Consider the following 19,399-nt stretch of genomic DNA (forward strand, 5'->3'; position numbering starts at 1 on the left):
TTCCCCTGCTGCATAGGTAAACTGCAGCTTGTTGAGAGGTGGGATTAGTTCTGCAGGAAGCACTCTAGTGCAGCTGTTTTCTGGTACAATGCATGTTCTGCCCCAGTGAAGAAGAGACGTGGCAGAGAGCAGGGCAGGGGGTGTCTGTCAGGACTGGCTGACCCTGTACCTGTCGAGTGCTCTCCTCCTTCCTGGCACTCTGTCCCACATATGTCAGTGCTATGAGGGAGTATTTTCGGTGTTGGGGTTTTTTTCCTTCTGAATTTGGTTGCAAATGTAACTTCTGTGAAATTTCTTATGGACTCAGCAGCTATGTGAAGTGACTAGGGACAGCAGCATCCAGTCCAGCTGTCAACGTCTTCCAAAATTAATTATTTAACTGCTCAGATTTCTAAGGTAGTAAAATCTTAGAGGTGCAGAACACTGGTTATTTTTCAGAAAGCAATTTTTCCTATTTTCCAGAAAAGGAATCTCTCCTATTTTAGTCCCACTGGTGATACTTCAGCTAAATGTATTCTCAGTGGCAGTGGGTGGTTAACATTTTATGACCTGTGCTGTAGCAAATGCCAGGCCTAATGCAAGACCTGCTGTTTCGTCGTGGTCTTTAAGATTAAGACCCTTCCAGTTTCCTGAAGAGCACTCCAGAGGACAGCTGTGTGTAGTGCTTGTGGAGGAGGTGCTTGTGCCCCTGCCCTGGGCTGGGCTGCAGATCTGACCCTGGCACTGTACAGGGCATTTGAAGGGAACTGCAGCCATGACTATGTACATTTTCCTTTATAGTTCTGAAAGTTTTTCATGCTAGCAAGCACACAGCCATATGAATTCCTGCTTAAATATCCCCTCTGAGGGCATCTAAAGGGTTTCCTACCTTTCACCTTCCTTTTTTTTTTTTTAATCTGAAGTTAGCTGTCACTTGTACAAGAAAAAACATAGGTTACAATACAGGATAAAGCCCTTAGGAAAACAAAGGGGTTAAGGGGTATAATTTTTAAATTCTTCCTGAGATCAAAAGTTTTAAGATTTCTTGGACTCCTTTTTCATCATGAGTCTTTAAGGTCTAACAGACTTTATAATGGTAAATTTTAAATAGGCTGGCAGCAGTTCTCAGCTGTGTAAGGGTTTGCAAGTGAGTTGCCTTTTTGTTTGCATACTTGCCCTGTTTTTAAAACATTGTTCCTAAATGTCTTGTTGTGTCACTGCCTACTATATTTGCTACAGTGGAGCTTAAGTGACTTATTTTAGCAGAAGAAGAAATTGTTACTTTTCTTCACTAACTTTACTCCAAATAGTACAAAGTAGCGAGTCATGTATTTTGATTTTCAATGGAAGTTGGGAAAAGAGAGGAAAACTGTATGGAGAAGTAATGGTTTGCTATTTGATAGCTTAGTCAAAGCATATTTTTTATAGCCCAGTTGAACTATTTCTTCTTACTTAAAATAGTTCTCGTGCTATATGTGGCTATAAGTGTATAAAATGTATAAATGCATGGGCAACTATATAAATGTATATTTAAACATAATGAACAGTGATTTCTGTTGTCTAGCAGTGTATAAATGACAGTGTCTCAGTAATGTCTGAAGAAGAATGATGCAATGGGAGAGACAACTATGGGATTTTGTTGCATAAGACAAAATGGACTTTGATACAGTGATACCAGGTTCACTTTGTAGATGCTTGACTGAATGGACTTTGATGCTCTGATACAATGTTTACAAGCTGCATTCTTGATCTTGTGGTATTTCATTATTTCCTTTAGCTTAGCAGTATTTTTAAAATTATCCTTTTATATATTTAATTTTAAATGTCTAATGTAGCTCCTTATGAAGTCAAACACTCTACTCACCAGCAAGATGGACCATCTTCAGGGAATTATGGAGCCAAATCTGCACTCACCTGTTCAACTCCTAGCCGGGTAAAGAATTGCATATTTTTCTTTAGTAGTACTTCTAACAAAACAATTAAAACACCTAAAATTTTTTTTTCAAAGGCAGAGAAATTAAAAAAAAATGCAGAAAATTCTCACTTTGAAAGTGAAAAGTATTCTCCATGGTGTTTTTAGAGTAGAGACTGAAGTGTGCTTTTTTGGTATATGAGGAAGAAATCATATGGGATGGAGAAATTGCAATAAATAAATAATCAAATTAATTAAATTGCTGAAGGTAAGTCGAGTAAAACACTTTCATTGCAAGTACATGAAATTTCACAGAGATTCCTTCTAGATTTAGATTGCCTTTTGTAATACATGCACAGTATTTATGGCAAACATTCTGCATATTTTGTTTTTTCACTCCAGTTGGTTAAATTGCACCTTAAACAAAATATATCAATTTCTGGGTATTTGTTTGTTTTTATGAAAATGGGTCTTATATTTTCCTGCTGGTTGGGAAAACAGATCTTTCCTGTGTTTCAGTATGCCTGCTGTGCATTTATTATGCAAACAATTAATTTGCCCTGAGGGAGGGCAAAGCTCTCTTAAGCAAGTGATTTTCCTAAATAAGTAAGACTCGGACTTTTCCTGAGTGCTTAGCACCTCACACCCACAATAAAATGTCACCTGAGCCTCCAGAAGAGATCTACAGGTAGTGTCACATAATTTGTGCTAACTTGAAATGAAATTGGGTGCATTTGTGTAGCACTTTGAAATGAAAATTAATTTACAACTTTATGATGTTGCCTGTTTCAGGGATCTTTTGATGTATTTCAGAACTGGTATTTTGCATGATTCTTAGGAAATAGACAGATATGTCAGAGAAAGGGTTTCACACCTAATTGTTGTTCATTCTTACCCTCCCTTTTTAAGACTGTTATCATGCAGGCTTAAATACTGAATACTCATTTATTCCATTTTAACAAAGGCACCAGCTGTACTGGCAGCCCTCTTGTAGAGACCTCCATCCCACCTGCAAAAGGTAGAGGCCTCCCTTAAACAAGTTAATCAGATAGCCAAGACAGAGCAAAGAAATAACTGGATTAAATACCCTTCTCCTCCAGAATATTCCTTTACCCAAAGGAGGATTTTTGCTTAAACCTTGGCAAGTGATAGAAGTTTGAGGGGATCTCTAGGCTTGTGTGTCTCCCTGACTTAGCATGAGTGCTGAGTTACTAGGGTAAGCAGAGAGTCCAGACGTTGAATATCTCCATAGTTGCACCACCATTCCTAGATTAAATATGTAGTTTCATAGCAAAGATAAATTTTCATTCACAAAGCTGCATAAATGCAGCTTAAGTTCCTTTACTGGCTCCATCCATTTGAGGTGTACAGTGTGCATGGCAGGAAAAAATGGACCCCCAAAATGAATCTAGAGGTAATAAAGTATGACGTGGCCTTCTAGTGGTCAGCAGTAGCCAGATTTCCTTTTCCTTTGAGCGTTGGTCATGTAAAGCTTCCTTTAATTGCAGGGGGTAAAGATACCTAATCATAGCATCAGTTTTATCAGGTGAGTAGTAAGATAGTCATCAGTGTGACCATTTCTGCTTCTTGTCTTCTGAAAATTTGTCTCTGCTACATAGAAGAGTGTGAGTCTGGTTTCTTGAGATTCCCAGTGCCCTTCTGGTGCCCTCCCTGTGGCAGGTGCCAGTGTCCCTCCCTTCAGTCTCTTTCAGTGGAGCGGGAGCAGCAGGACAGCAGCACCCAGTACTCAGATGACCCTTGGAGGATAACAGAGGAGCAGCGAGATTACTACATTAACCAGTTCAGGTCCCTGCAGCCTGACCTCAATGCCTTTATTTCAGGTAATTTTTACCAAACACTGTGCACATCAAATAGGGGCACCAGACTGGGAGGTGAAAAGTGTTAAGTAAATAAATTATTTTTTCTCTCTGGCAGCACATTTGTAAGAATTGATTATGGTTTTGTTTTTTTTAAGGCAGACTATTCAAACCAATATTGTGGCCATTTTCTCCTAAATACCCTGATTTTAGAAAAATAATTACATCTAAGGGAGAAATGTTGGCAATTTGGTAAAAAAATTAAAATAAGCTCTCTGCATTTGCTGTGCTCTATTTGTAGATCACACCTGCAGTGTATATTGAGTTGAAAAACCCCTGAGGGTTGTGCTGGCTTATCCAGCAGAACTGTGGCAGTGTTCATATGATGACAGTGAAGCATGCAGTTAACTGCCCTGGGTGGTCAAGCTTGAGGGTTTTTGGTTCTGAGGGACTGAGATTTTGACCTCTAGGTAATTAGGAAACAATCCTGGAGAGCACACACATGGTAAAAATATTGTTAAGAGCATACTGAGATGACTCTGATTATACTTGGATTTCCATCCTGAATAGAAGGTTGCTTATGAGAGGAGACTTGACCATGTACAGACAATTGGTCTGGCAAGGAATATGTCACAGGTTTTAAACTGAGGCAGTTGTAATGAGACCTGCTGTATCACTGGGGTTCAGGAGGCTTTGATCCAGCCAAGTTCAAAGTTCAAAGAAATGACCTGCTTCTAACTGAAATTGTGATAGAGTGAATAGTGATTCAGCAGTTCTTCACCTGATTTAAGTCCCCTTCATGCCGTTTACTTTCAAGAACAATTTTTTTTTCAGTGTCGGTTCTTTCCCCGGTTGTTGCCCAGTGGGAAAAGGATTATTGTCCCAAAAGTCTGTGCTTTGTTTCCTTATGATTTGTAAGCCTGTAACCAGGAAGGGCTTCCAGGGCTTTCCCTGACGGCCTGTGCATGTGAGATGGTGAAGAAATGTGTTTGTTAACTGGATGTATGAGAAGGGCTGCTGTGGCAGGGTGAGTGAGGATGCCTGCAGTAAAACAGGAGCTGTGTGCTAGCTGAATCTTCTGCAGTTTCTTTTTTTCCCCGTCCATAAAATTTTCACTGCAGGGAAAAGTCATGGTTGAAGCAGCATCTTGGGAGAGCAGTGCATATGTCAAAGCACTATATTGCCATAGACATGACTTCTGGGTAAAGCAGGGCTGTTGGTGTCTGTTATTTCATCATTGGTGACATACTTGTTATGCAGGTTAGAGTTACTAGTACTAAAGTAGGTTTCCCTTTATTTATTTTTCCCCATATGGAGGGAATGGAGAAATGAGGTCAACAGCTCTGTCTGGCTTTCTCTGTCATTTACTCAGGAGGAGACAAATGGTCCAGCATCTATAGTAGCATCTGATTAATCTGAGCATCTCTCAGACATAAATTAACTGTCTGCTTCTGGCATGGCAGATCTGGTCAAAGGGAAGAATTTGGAGAATTAGTTTCCAATGGTTGATGAGGCATGCTTTCCCAACAGGTTCTGTAGCAAAGAATTTCTTCACAAAATCAAAGCTGCCCATCCCGGAACTTTCTCACATCTGGTGAGTACTGGAATAGTGTTGGAGATGCCTATCATGTTCTTTTAAAATATGCTTAATTCAAGAGTTCTTGTTAAATTTTAAAAGTATCTTCAATTATAATTATTGCTCTTATCTCCAGAATCACTTAGAGGCTCAAGCAGCAGGGTGGTCATTGGTCTTCCTGACACACTTGTTTTCTGGAGAGATGTTCACCTACTCAGCAGGACTGGGAAGGTTTGAACAGCGAGGTAGCTGAGAGCTGTTCTTAAGTGTATTGTAAGCAGCTTCATTAGCTCAAAGAACTGGCGTTCTTCATGAACTGACGCAGAGGAGAAGCACCTCTGGAATGTTTTGCATGTGTTGCTGGTTTTATGTTTCTGTCTGTTCTGTCAGAGGAGGCCTAATTAAACAACTACATAATTCATTAGTGCTTTTCTAATGAACCCGCGCTCTTGCCTTTAATGAGCTTATTGAGAAACAATTGCGGATGGAACTGTACGTGATAAAATTTGACAAGAATTCTATTATATTTTCATCAACGACATGGTGCTTTGTAATTTATTGTCATCATTGCATATCTGACAGGAGGAACAAACAGTTTTAAACATGGATCAGAAATGTTGATAGTGATTTTGTTTTTATATATGCTTTTATGAACAGAGATGAGAGGAAAAGCTTGCAAGAGCCTAAACATCTGTCAGGGTCAAAGGATATGTCTGGAATCTTTTCAAAGCGGATTGTCAGTTGTGAAAATAAAAAAAAAAAAAACAACTGAAGAAATATAGTGCTGGGGGAACTGAATGTTGGAATTTAAATTTAAGATTACTTAAAAAGAATGGATTAACCTAATATGTTACCAAATCAGATTTTATTTCTGTTGCTGACACAACTTGTTCTCTATGCAGAATTTCACGGAAAGTATTGCTTTCTAGTAGATACTTGCAAAAATGTGATTTATCAAGGTGTGCTGCAGTGTTAAACACATGGGATGTTTCAGTCCTTGTCACTATAACCTCAGCAGTTTGAGAAATGCTTGTTACTTTCAAAGAGTAAGAAATTATATGTTTCTTTTAGACCATGTGCCCAAGATAAAATATCAATCAATTTTTGCAAAGAATTAATTTATAAAATTGAATTCTTGAATTTCTGAAATTTAACTTTAGTGTTTGTGAAACATGCTAGAATTAGAGAGAACCGTTTAGTGAGAAGTTAACAACAATATTTAAATTTGTCAAGAGCGTTAATTTTGTTCGTTTTTAAGGGTTAGTCAATGGCGCTAAGTAATAATTGCTAAAGTCCATATTTACCTTTTTCTGCTTGAACTGTTTTAAGATCCTGCATGGATTAGCCAAAAGTGCTTCCAAATATTGGAAGATTAATTCCACCCTTGGAACAATGTGCAATTAATTGCTGCTCAGAAGGTCAGCTACCTTCTGAGCTGCATCGAAAGAGGTGGGACCAGCAGGGCAAGGGAAGGGATTCTGCACCTCTGCTCTGCTCTGCTCTGGCAAGGACCCCATCTGGAATGCTGCATCCAGCTCTGGGCTCCCCAGCATCAGAAGAACATGGAGCTGTTGGAACAAGTCCAGAGGAGGCCCACTAAGTTAATCACAGGGCTGGAACACCTCTCCTGTGAAAACAGGCTGAGAGACTTGGGGCTGTTTGGCCTGAAGAAGGTCTGGGAGATCTTCTAGCAGCTTTCCAGCACCTAAGCAGGGTCCACAAGACAGCTGGAGAGGGACTTTTCACAAGAGCATGCAGTGATAGGGCGAGGAGGAATGGCTGTAAGCTAAAGGAGGGCAGGTTTAGATTAGATATTAGGAAGGACTTCTTCTAAGGGTCATGAGGCCTTAGATCAGATTGCCTAGAGAGGTTGTGGACTTCCCATCCCTGGAAATATTCATGGCCAGGCTGGATGGGGCTTTGAGTAACCTGGTCTAGTGGAAGGTTCCCTGACCTTCCATGGCGAGGTAGTAGAAGTTAGATGATCTTTGAAGTCTCTTCTAGCACCATCCACCCTATGAGTCTATAAATATAGATTATGTATTTCACATTCTAATATACACATACCGTCATACTCAATGGCATAATGTATTAAAGAAATGTACTTTACTGAAAAATAAAAAAGCGGCAAGTCAGTTTCAGAAAATCGACTTTCTTCATCTTCCCTGAGCCAAATGTGCAAGTCAGCATCAAGTGTACAAGGCAGAGATGCTTGTCTTGTGTTAAAATATCCCTTCTCAGAGTTGCGTTTTTGTCTCCCCCCTGATGGCACACATATGTTTCTTTGAGGTAACACCTTGGAAAACGTGTGCCTGTTTTATCCACAGGGAGCTGAGTGATGTGGATTGTGATGGGGCGCTGACACTCCCTGAGTTTTGTGCCGCTTTCCACCTTGTGGTTGCAAGGAAGAATGGTTACCAGCTGCCTGAGACACTGCCAGAAACACTGCTGCCAGAGTACCTGCAAGCAGGTAAAGTTCCTGTGGCAAGCCATGTCCCTGCAGCCATCTCAGAAATCCCAACGTGTGTGTAATGTGTGTATCTCCTGCTGCATTTAAGGCACGTGTTTTTAATTGTGGTTATGAGGTGATTGCTGAAGAAGTAAAATACCAAAGCATAGAGATAGGGATGCAAAGTGGAGCAGTTACCTGCCTCTTCATGTCTGCCCCTTTGCCCCACTGTGCTTCAGGTGTCAGGACAGGTAAGGAGGCAGATGAATACCTGTAAAGCAAAGGGAATCCAGCAGTGGCTTTAAACTGACAGAGGACAGGTTTATGTTAGACTTTAGGAAGAGGCTGTTTACTGTGAGGACAGTGAGTCACTGGAACGGAGTGGCTGTGGATGCTCCACCCCTGTAAGTGTTCAAGGCCAGGTTGAATAAGGCACAGAGCAACCTGGTCTAGTGGGAGGTGTTCTTGCCCATGGTAAGGGAGATTGGAACTAGATTATCTTTAAAATCTCTTCCAGTCCAAACCAGTCTGTGAATCTATGATATAGCTTTTAATTATTTTGATGATTTTTTTCTTAAAGTATCTATCTCTTGAAGATTTGGTAAAAATGATACTGGACTGCATTATACCTTAATGTGCTAGTGTATTTTTTTAGGTGGAGATACTGGTTATATCAAAGGTTGAATTTTTTTGTAATTTATTTTATGTAATCCACAAGTTCGTCTGTGGGTAGTTTGCATTAATGACAGGAGGATTACAACAATTTTTGTAGCACGAGGATGAATTAATCCAAAATATAACATACTTCAGTAACAATGTGCAGTGAAAGACCTGCCCTTTCATTTGTTCTCTTCAGTTATGTCTCTGTTAATTATAAATTAATGTTGAAATATATACTGTTATATCTAAAAAATGTGCATGACTCTTGAGGGCAAGAAGGATTAATCACAGATGATAATTATAGTGCTAAAGGATAATATTTAAGACCTAATAAAATCTCCATTAAATTTGATGACACTGAATATATTAAAAGGCAAGAAAAGAACAAATCAAGCTGCAGTTAGGAAAATTAAATGTTGACCCCATATCACATTTGTGAAATAATTTCTGGTGGAGTCGTGTTCCCTGTAATCCACTATATTCATGTCCAAAGCAATAGTTCCTGGAAAATATGCACTTGAAATGTTCATCACTTTCTCTAATTACATTCCCCTGTCATAATTATAACTACCGTTTTTCCCTCCAGGACCACCACTTTGTTCACTACTTTCATGCCTGGTCTCATGATAAATTGGCTTGTAAACTCATCCATGCAGGTTCTCATTGATGTGTCTTCACATTGAACCTTTTTGGGTAAAACTGCAACGGAAATAACTATCTCTAGTAGCAGGGAATCATTTTGTCAATGGGAAAAATAGGATGGTAAGCTGCATTTGTTCCCTGGGGCTCCTCTTTTTCCCTATTTGTCCCTTTCAGCACTTAGTTCTACCATTTTCTTAGATGATTGTTTCATGCTGTTGCATGAAACCAAGCATTCCAAGCAAATCTACATGGAAGAGGTGAAAGGACTAATTGTTTCTTTTGGGTCCTTAAATACCTCAGCTAATGAGCTAATTCTGGTTAATCTGAGGGTCTGAAAATATCTCCTGCTCATTCTGCTTTCTGGTCAGGATTCATAAATCTGTCTTTTTTAGAGACAGATTATTTTTATGATTATTTTATCTTTATACAAAAACTTGCATTAATAAAAGCAGAACATCTTAACACACTATAAACCTGTGAATCACAGAAAAGTGTAGAGCCCTGGTTGTATTACTTCTGAAATAAAAGCATTGACAAATTTGTAAGTGTCTCATACAATTACCTAAAATGTCAAAAGCAGTTTTCAAGAGAAATCTTGTGTTTTCATGTTTTCATAATTTGATTTCTGTGAAATTTAGAATTTTTTTTCAAAAATTTTTTGGCTTCTTAGGACCCCGAAGAAGAATACTAGAAACTGGTTTTTATTAGGTTGCTGTATTAGTTTCAGAATGAGGCATAATTTGGTTCAATTGAAGTATTTGCATCTGATAAGAGTGCTGTTAAAGCTTCAAATAAAATGACTGGGCGCAAAAAAGCATTTAAGAATGCATCAATCTTGTTAGTTTTATAACTTGTACTGTAAACTAGAAGCACAACTGGTCCAAATGCTATTCTGGCACAGCTCCATTGGCAATTTGACCCACCACCTTCTTTTTGGAAACTTTTTATTAAAACTGATTTGCAGAATCTCAAAAGCTATTTGCCCTGTGTGTAACCCACTGTACTGTAAATTAAGACAGATTTTCAAGAGCTAAATTTATTGAGATAAAATAAATGCGAGCCAAAAACTAGAAATGTGGTTGTTCTGCCTTTTAATATATTGATCTTTAAAAAGAAGTTGTTTTCCAGCTCATAAGAGAGATTTATCTCAGAGGACCTAATCCCAGAGGGATACCAGCAGAAGGACCCGAGCTTGTGGGATAGAAATTAGCTTGTTGTCAAAATTCCTTTGAGAAGTTAGATATGTCTTTTTTCTTTTTCCCTCTTGCTTTCAATGTTGTTTAGTTGAAGGTGGTACATACTACAGCACCCACAGTGCTTAGTGCTTTGCTTTTTGCTGGCCTTCAATTTTAGAGTATAATGTAGATTCCACTATACTTTTCAGTATTGAAACAGTCAAAATTGCAGCTCAAGGTAACATAAATACCTTTAACATTGTGAGAGAACAAGGTATAAACTATAAGATCAATTAAATTGATATTGGACTGGGAGAAGAAAAGATTTCTTCCAAATTTCACGATTATTTCTACAGCAGAAATTACACAAGCTATCCCTTTCATGACACCGAATTACTTAAGATGCAAGATAGAAAGATTTTCTTCATGGTGTTTGTCATCCATTAGGTGAGATGTAGAAATGAAGGGCAAAACTATGCTAGAACAGGTTTCTAAGAAGTATAAGAAGACTTGGTGTGTCTCTGTGTTTGGCTCTGGGTTTTTAGGATTTTTGGTTGTTTTTTTTTTTTTTTTAACTTTTTTCTTTTTTTCTCTCCCCTGCAGCTTGTTTGAAGCCCATGCATGACTGTGCACTATTTGATTCTTACTCTGAGCCATTGCCAAGCAGTCAGCAGAGTCGGGACTTCAGTCGGACGGAGGTGAGAAGGTGTAGGCTGGGTCCTTACCTTACAGAGGGGAGGGGGCTGGACCAGCCCAGCTGCACAGACTGTGCCATGTGAGCAATAGGACTGTGAGTCTCTGAGAGGACTTCAGCAATCTCTAAGCTTCTCATTAAGCTATCTCAAACTCTCAGCTCAGCCATTTCTTCTGTGTATGGAAAGGGCTGACAGGCTTTTCAAGAGATGTTCCCACATAACAGAGTTCATGGTTATCACTGAGGATTTGTGAGTTGCTGGAATGTGCAGAGAATGTGCAGGCTCTCCCTGTTGGTGTCCTTCAGGGCTGCTGCAGGAGGGGCAGTGGGACACATGGACCGTGTTGAGGTGAAGTATCTGCTCAGTCTGAATTGGTTGAAAATACAAGGCTTCAGCACAGAATTAGAATCATAAAATAACGTAGTTTGGAAAAGGCTTGCAAGATCATCGATTCCAACTGTTAGCCCAGCACTGCCTTCTTTCAGACACTTGATATATCTTTCATATGCCCCTGAGCATCCTTTTCTCCAGGATAAACAACTCCAACTCCCTCAGGCACTCCTTTTGTGCTCTGGACCCTTCACCAGCATCATTGCTCTTCTTTGAACACACCTTTCTTCTAGTGAGGGGCCCACAACTGGACACAGTATGGATGGAACAGGAGCTTTGGACTAGATCTCCAGAGGTCCCTTCCAAACCCCCAACCGTTGTATGATTCCAAGAAGTCTGCTGCAAGCAAAACTGAATTAAGGAGAAGAGTTTAACACTGAGGTTAAAATCCCAAACTTTTAAAGATCCCTTAGAACTGAACTAGTCATGGCCACTGAGTTGTGCCTGAATATTGCAACTCTCAATATATGTGCTGTGGGATTTAAAGGTTTAGTGTTAAGGTGGTTAATCAAGTGGCAGACTGACTGCAGGAACTGGCCCTTCTGACAGTCTTCCAAGTTTAAAAATAATGGTATGTCATGGCAGCTCAGCAAGGCTGTTCTCCAGCTATTTCCTCCCAATGCCTTGCTCTGGGGAGTCCCTGGGTCAGAACCCACCTGCTTCCTCATCACATCCATCTTGGCAGTGGTACCACCAAACAGAGTCTCCTCAGCTTCTGTGGAGTACAGTGTTCACTTTGGGCAACGCTGCAGCCAGTGTATCTTCTGGAGCTGTTAAAATTCATGTTGTATCCCTGGGAGGTGTTGCTCATCCTACAGCAGCTTGGCCAAAGCACAGCAGTCACTCTGGGCTTTGGGAGCAGCACTGTGGATCTGGTAGTGCAGGGTGCTGGTATGTTGGCAGTGTGGGCAGTCCTTCACCAGAATCACCTAATCCCTTGCTTGTGACCTTATTTTGCGTGGCTTGCAACCTAAAATATGGAAGAAGAAGATATAGGTATAATATAGAGTTAAATTATATTTGAAATGTAAACAAATGCATAATCATGTATCTTTCATACAAATAATTAAAAAGCTTCAGTTTACATTGTCCAAGGTTATGGACTTTAAAATCTCCTCAAAAGTGATTTGAGAATCATTTTGACTTGATTTTTTTTGTTCAACTCATGTTTTTACATTCAGAATTAATGCACTGAATGAGTATCACTTGGGAGGTCAATAATTCATCTTCCATTCATCTCCTTCAGTGGGAAGTGCAGCAATTCACTGTTGTAATTTCATTTGTATCTTGGCTAGTTGAGGATTTATACTTTAGATACTTGATCACTACATTAAAAATATTATATTATCAATGCAATCTGTTATGCTTTACCTCCACGTCTTTTTAAATTTCCACCTATCATCCATTCAGGATATTTAATTTAATTTCAAATGCCTGTTTTTACTGTGACTGCTGAACTACAATACTGCAATAAAATAGAAACAGTTCCTGAATGCATTCATAAAGAAAATAATGGCAGGAGACACGTCACCTGCATGCTAGGCTTTGTTAAACTTGAAAAATGCACCAAGGCTGCTGATATTATGCTTGGGAATGACATGGGTGACTGATTTTTGTTTACCGAGGAAGCTTTGTCTTCACAGGTTTTATTTTATTAAGTTTTTGTCTCCCACTCTCCTTTGCTTTTTTCTGCAAGTTTTCTCACTGCCAAAATCTTAAAGTTAAAACATGCATAAAATGACTGGCTGGGGTTCCCCTGGGCTCCCTTTAGAAATGTCATGCTCACAGTTCATTGAAATCTCTGAAAGTCATTCCATAAATTAAAGCATGCATTGAGTTAGGTCTGTGGTCTCCTGTTCTTCACTTGAGTGTATGGCTAGCTGTGGATGTGAAATGTTTTGTTCATACATTTTCAGAGTCCTCAAGCCGTATTTTTGCTGCATTGCTTTCCAGAAAAGGTTATCCCATTCCTCAGGTATCCCATTCCTCAGAAACTTTATAAAACAAATCCCACAGACCTTTACTGTGGAGTTTTCCTTTTTGAACTACTGACTTGAGATTTTTGTGGTCTTTTAAAAATGTCTATGAAATCTAAGTTTCTCAATTCATTTGTTTAGGCCAAATTTATTTTAGGGCATTTTCAGGTCAAACCTCTTCCATGCTCCTTGGGAAAAAAACAGCATCACTTAATATTTAGAGAAGTTTAGGGTTTCTGACATTTGCTTGAATGTTTTATTTGGTTGCAGAGTGTATTCTTGTTCTTACACATAATGGAGGTAGAATTTGTTCCAGCAGGAGCTCCAAGAACAATAAATGCCTATAAGTTGCTGCTGAAATAATAGAAAATTAAGGAATAAGACTGGGGAGAAATTCCCTGTTTTCCTATCAAAGGCCTGAATGGGCCCTCCAGTAGACTTGCTAATGAAATTGGCTTTTCCCATCTCTGTGGCTGCATGTTGAAATAAAAGAGTAGTTGAAGGATCAGCCACATCAGCCAGGAGCCTTTAAAGCATCCCCACCAGGCTCTGCAGTACAGCTGGAGTTTTGGTTAGAGAGACTTTTCTCATGGAGCCTGGAGAAGCTTTCATCTCTCCTAGCACAGGTGTTACATATGGCTCTGTTGGGGGAAGCCTCTCTTTACATATAGTCCTTATCTCCTGCAGCCATTCACTGTTGAAATGCTCCTCTAACTGATTTCAGGGGTGGAACTGCTGTACCTTGAAAAGCAGAGTTGTATTGTCTTTCTACAGGTCCTCTATTCTTCTTTATCTAACAAAGAAATTGTGCTGCATGAGCAAGTGTGGCCATTATTTGTGTCGATCTGTATTCTGAAATATTTGACTGTGGAAAGGTATGAGCTGTAACAATCAGTGTAATTAACAAATTTTCTTTCTTTAGAAGTCATCAACTGAAGAGGTACCTGATAACTCTGCCCTGTTACAAGATGGAAAGAAAGATGACAAACAAGGTATTCAAATAAATAACTTTTTTTTTCAATTAGGGTTTAAATTATGTGTTTTTAGTAAGCCCCTATATTTGCTGACAGAAGCAATGATGTGTTTAATTTCTAAGCTGGCTGTGTGTTGCTAAAGATTTAAAGAGCCAACTCACATCAGCTGAGTTGAAGACAAATAAATGAATGAGTTTGCTTCAAAATTAGTTCTATCATATGTGAATGATATGAAATGTACCTTCTAAAATATGTCTCGCCCTAAGGCAATTAATAATGTGCTTCTTACTTAAAATTTAAATTGTTGTCAGGAAGTTTTTGAGAGTAAAATTACACTGTGCCGAATTTTCAATTTCCATTTTTGCAAGAAAAACCAACACTTCAAAATCAGTTTTTACTCCTAGTTGAAAAAAAAATCCCTGTATTTTCTTGCAAAACAAAAACTTTGGTCAAATTGGACTGAAAAGACTAGATTCATTCATTTGTTTTGACATCCATCAGCAGGGAGTCATGTGAAGTTGAAGTGATCTTTCTCTTTTTTTGCTGCAATAGCTTCTATGGCTGCCAGAATTGGCACTGGATCATCACACAGCCATTCATTCCCTTTTATATTCCCTTTTCCCAATTCTTACTTGCTGTCCCTCTGTTGTAGAAACAGAACAGAGCTGCAGATTATGTATTAATTAAAATAAAAAATATCTTGGCCTCCCAGATGTCCACACTTTAATATTGCATCAGAGCTGTGAGACCAGGTAGTCCACATTCCTGATTCACCTTCCACACTCAGGTGTGACAGGGTTTGACAGATTCCCAGTGTCCCTTTTTCAAAGAAAGTTTGTCAAGAGTTGACGTGTGTTTGTAAAACATTTTCACACGTCAGCATATTCCAAGAAATGAGTGTTTTATTGACAAGGTTTGTTTTGTTGTAAAATGTAAAATGAACCAGTGAAGGACTTGAACCTTGAAGGTTATTGCTTTAAAATGTCTAGGGAAGATTTACTTTTTACTAAGGGAATATTTTTTCCCTGTTTAGATGACGAAGTTGTGCTTTGATTTTTGTAGCTGACGTGTTAAGTCACATGGGAACCTGTTTTGAGACATGCAGTCCTCCTTCAGGGATGAAGACAGGCTGTATTTATGACACAGATTGCTACCTTTTCAGCCAAAGAACAAATACTTTTGTTCTACCTTTTATTACTATTGGACAAACATGAGAGCAGATTGCTCTCCTGACTGAGGGGATCTCCCCAGAAGTCAAGAACCTGCAGTTCAGGACAGTAGAAGCAAATTTGCCTGCATTTTCAAAAGTATTTAAGTACATTAACTTCACTTAGGTTATAATGTAGTTAAATTTGGAAAATAATGTAAACTGAACTGGGTTACAAGACCCAAAACTTTTCCTACATATTTTGTTTGATAAAGGCAGATCATGGAGCTGTTAAGGTTGGAAGGGACATCTGATTCAACCTTCTTGCTGAAGCAGGTTTATCCTAGAGGAGGAGAGATTTCATTCCAAGTAGTCATTTAACACTGAGTCTTACAGTGCATCAAATACACTGTGGGGATTTAAGAGCTCCATTATAAAGGATGTGTAGGGGAATGTGGAAGGGGAATAACCACTCCACCCCACAAATTCTCAAAATTGGAGAGTGTTTGGCAATTTGAGCATAGGTCTTTCTTTCTCTTCTTGACTTTTGTGCACTTGGAAATTGTTACTTGAGTGCTTCAGTTTTCTGAGAGTATTTGGCTACTTTTCAAGTATGTTTGGCATTATAAGATGTCTAATACCAGTTTAGGTGTTCATTTCTCAGGCCTGATACTTCTAGATTATACCCACACATACTTAAAGTAATTATCTTTTTTTTTTTTCCTTAAGCTCTTAAAGTAAGCACTACTCTCAAAACTATACCAAAGGAATTTCAGCACTTGACTGTGAAAGCAGGTAAGGAAAAAAAAATGCCATGTGTTACTTGCATGAGAATTTTGATCAAGTGTTTCTATATCACAGTAAGCCTAAATTAGTGTAACTAGATTAATTTTTGAAAGAACCTTTTGCTCTTGTATTATTTTCCTACTGATACTAGCTTTTACCTCATAATGACTACTGTTTGTAAGATAAACGTTAATTAGCTCTTCAGGCGATCAAAAGGTTTTCTTCCTTTCTTTCCTTCATTGTTAGTTTATGGGTTCTTCCTGTGTTGCAAATGTTTTAAGCCATTTTAAAGATTTTGAAGTTCTGTGCTATAAGCAAGATGCAAGAGCGTGGATAATGTACCTCTTGGTAAAACCTCATCTGAAGTATAGAATAACTATGTAATGTTTTGGTAACTATTCTGAAATGGCCTGTTTCTTTGTGAAAGCTCAACTTTTCTATTTTGTGTCAAGGAGTCACAGGACAGAGAGCCTTTTGGAAACACAGACCTTGGAGGCACTTAAGACGCTGACCCAAGCTTTTGACTCAGGCTTGTTTCTTTGTTGAAACCACTCCCGATTTTTCTCTCTCCAGCTCCAACATACACTCCTTGTTCCTATCATTCTGGAAAATGTTATTTTTGGAACAGCATATGTCAAAATTACTTATTTGCTCCAGAAACTTCCCCTGCATTCAGTTCAGTTCATCAGACCTCCCTTGCCTTCCTCTTTGTTAATCTCTTTCTACAGTGGTAAGAGTTTTTGTAAGCCCTCCCTGGTCACAGTCAAGCTAAAATCTTGCTTTCTCTTCCTTTTACATTAGTGTTTTTACTCATGAAGATATCCTTGATTAAGAAACTGGACCCCACATGTCTATCACAGCAGTTTTGTCTTATAGCTCGATTTATTCATGGCTGCTCAACAGCTGCATGCATCATTTCCCAAATCTTTTTTCCTGGCTTCTTCCCAAACACTTGGCAGCTGCCAGATTTGCTATCTTGAGCTCCTATTCTCAAAAGATTGCTGCTTCTCCTTTACACACACACAGACACTCTTGCACATCCCTCACAGGGAAAGGGGAGGGTGGTTGCACGACTTTCTGTTCCGTTCTCCTTCCCCCTGGTTTTGCCCAGGAGCACAGGGGAGTTTTACTTTCAGTTCAGCAATTATGTCTTTAGTACATTTAGGAAAAAAAACTTACTGTCACCTACACATCTCCTTCCCCTGTGTCTTTCATCTCCTGGTCAGGAAGGTCTTCCCATGCTGCTGTGCTCCTCCAGCAGTGTTGCTGTGTTTGTATACCAAGGGAGACAGTGACAGAATTTCACTCCATCATCATGGCTCCTCTCCCCTGCAGGGGTTCCACTCTTGCTGTGCTGCACATTGAGGATTTGAGCCAGCACATTCTCAGGTTGCATGCTACAACTGATGTGAAAAGTAAAAATGTTTATCTATCCAGTGGAGTAGATGCAGCACAGTAATTGAGTGGTTTTTCAGAACCAGTCACCATTCTGAAAGGTCATTGTAATCATTAACCTCCAGCATGAAAACTCATTTGGGATGAAGGGGGAGAAATTTTACATGCTTCTTTGGTTATTCATTTAGGCTGTTTATGTAAACTCAGGAAAGATGATAATCTGTGAAAGTTTTCTCTGCCATCAGATACTGTAGAAATTTGAAATCAGTAAGAACTTTATAAGCTTTATATCTGGCCAGTTTATTTAGACTCTTAAGTGCAGGATCATTGTTGACCTTAGCCTTTGAAAGAATTGAGGGCCAAACTTCCAAGTATTTAACTTGTACATTTCTCCCTAGATGACCAATAAAAGATGAATCAGAGGTTGATGTTGACTAGTGGGGAATGCTTTGGTTTTTTTTTTTTTCAGCCTTTCACCTTTTTCAGGACAATTTTCCACCCAATCTTAAGCCTGTAAAATAAGGAGGCAGCTGTTGAGTGCAAGATGTTAGGCTACAGTCAAAAGTTACCAAACCAGCATCCTTTGGAATGTTAAAATGAAGTTTTCTTGCAAGAGGCCTGTAGGAGCAGCTCAACACCCAAAACAGGAACTTTCAGACCCTCTGTAATTACTGCAGACCAAGCTTCTCACTCCGTCAGGCTCCACTACTCCAGGAATCATACAAACTTTTGAATAATCAATGTAAATTATTTACTCAACAGGTTTAACTTATCCATTTCAGCAAAGTTAGGCTTGTGTAACCGTAGCAGTAGAACTATGGAAAACTCATAAACTGGATAAATAGTTTTGTATCATCTTGAATGATTTTGTCATCTGTGTGTATAAACCTGAACCTCAGACATGAAGTGTGCACAGATTGAACGTACCAAAATAGCTGCACATTTCTTGGAAATCCTGCCACAGTTATTTGTATGGCCTAATAATGAAATACCTGCTTCATAGTATTTTTTGTATTATACTACTTCTTTTGAAAGGAAAGCTAAGTCTGGGTATTCTGTAATTGTAGCCTTGAATTTCCTAGTTTTTCAAAAGCTTAAGAAGAAAATCCTTGGCAGTAGCATTCTATTGCTATCATTTTTTATTAGTAGTCATTTTGGAATTCTCTCTTCCTTATGTGCTTTCCTGTTTACCTCAACAGGATGTCCTTGGAGAGTTTGAATGTCAGTTTTACCTACAGGTTTTTTATATGAAAGGCTTTCTAAAAGAAGTATGAATAGAATTGCAATCTCTATAAGAAAAGGAAAATTTGAAGATTCTTAAACATGGTTTAGCTTGGAAAGGATTTATACTTCCTATTTCTAAGTGGCATATTTAATAATTGTGCATGTAATTTAATAATCAGCAATTTCAGCATTGGAAAATTGGGTCATATGGCTGTAGGGAAGCAGTGTCTGAAGTTGTATTCTCTGGGAGTTTGACACAGAGAGAGGGAGGAGGATTATCACCACCGCATATTTTAATATTAATTCCCTCTCCCTTCTTTAGTTGCTAGGAAGAGTTTGCTGCAGAGAAATCTGGAACAAACCAGTTTGGTGATGACAATCTACTAGAACTTGTTTTATAGGTGGTCACTTCCAGCTGCAGTGGGGTTTATTCTATCCAAAACACCAACTAGCTCTGCATGATCCTAAAAGCATTTTATTTTATGAAGAGCTAGTGTGTGGCTGTACATGTGCCATATGCTGCTACTTGTTTTCTGTGAGCCTAAAGCCTCCTATGGCGGGTCTGTGCAGTACCACGGTGCAAGGCATTAAACACTCAGCAT

General features: G+C 39.0%; 1 protein-coding gene across 2 annotated transcripts in view; it reads left to right on the forward strand.

Annotated features, from left to right (window-relative positions):
• The window catches only part of REPS2 (RALBP1 associated Eps domain containing 2), a 94,616-nt gene that overhangs the window by 37,935 nt on the left and 37,282 nt on the right, over positions 1-19,399 (forward strand). For both annotated transcript variants that reach the window (XM_014875844.2, XM_088160232.1), the window contains exons 5-11: positions 1,815-1,912; positions 3,594-3,732; positions 5,239-5,302; positions 7,612-7,754; positions 10,814-10,908; positions 14,194-14,263; positions 16,122-16,187. In XM_014875844.2, the coding sequence (XP_014731330.1) occupies positions 1,815-1,912; positions 3,594-3,732; positions 5,239-5,302; positions 7,612-7,754; positions 10,814-10,908; positions 14,194-14,263; positions 16,122-16,187 (675 nt within the window). The remainder of the gene's footprint in view (positions 1-1,814; positions 1,913-3,593; positions 3,733-5,238; positions 5,303-7,611; positions 7,755-10,813; positions 10,909-14,193; positions 14,264-16,121; positions 16,188-19,399) is intronic.

The sequence above is a fragment of the Sturnus vulgaris genome, chromosome 2 (assembly GCF_052056855.1).
Source record: "Sturnus vulgaris isolate bStuVul1 chromosome 2, bStuVul1.hap1, whole genome shotgun sequence".
NCBI classification, from domain to species: domain Eukaryota; kingdom Metazoa; phylum Chordata; class Aves; order Passeriformes; family Sturnidae; genus Sturnus; species Sturnus vulgaris.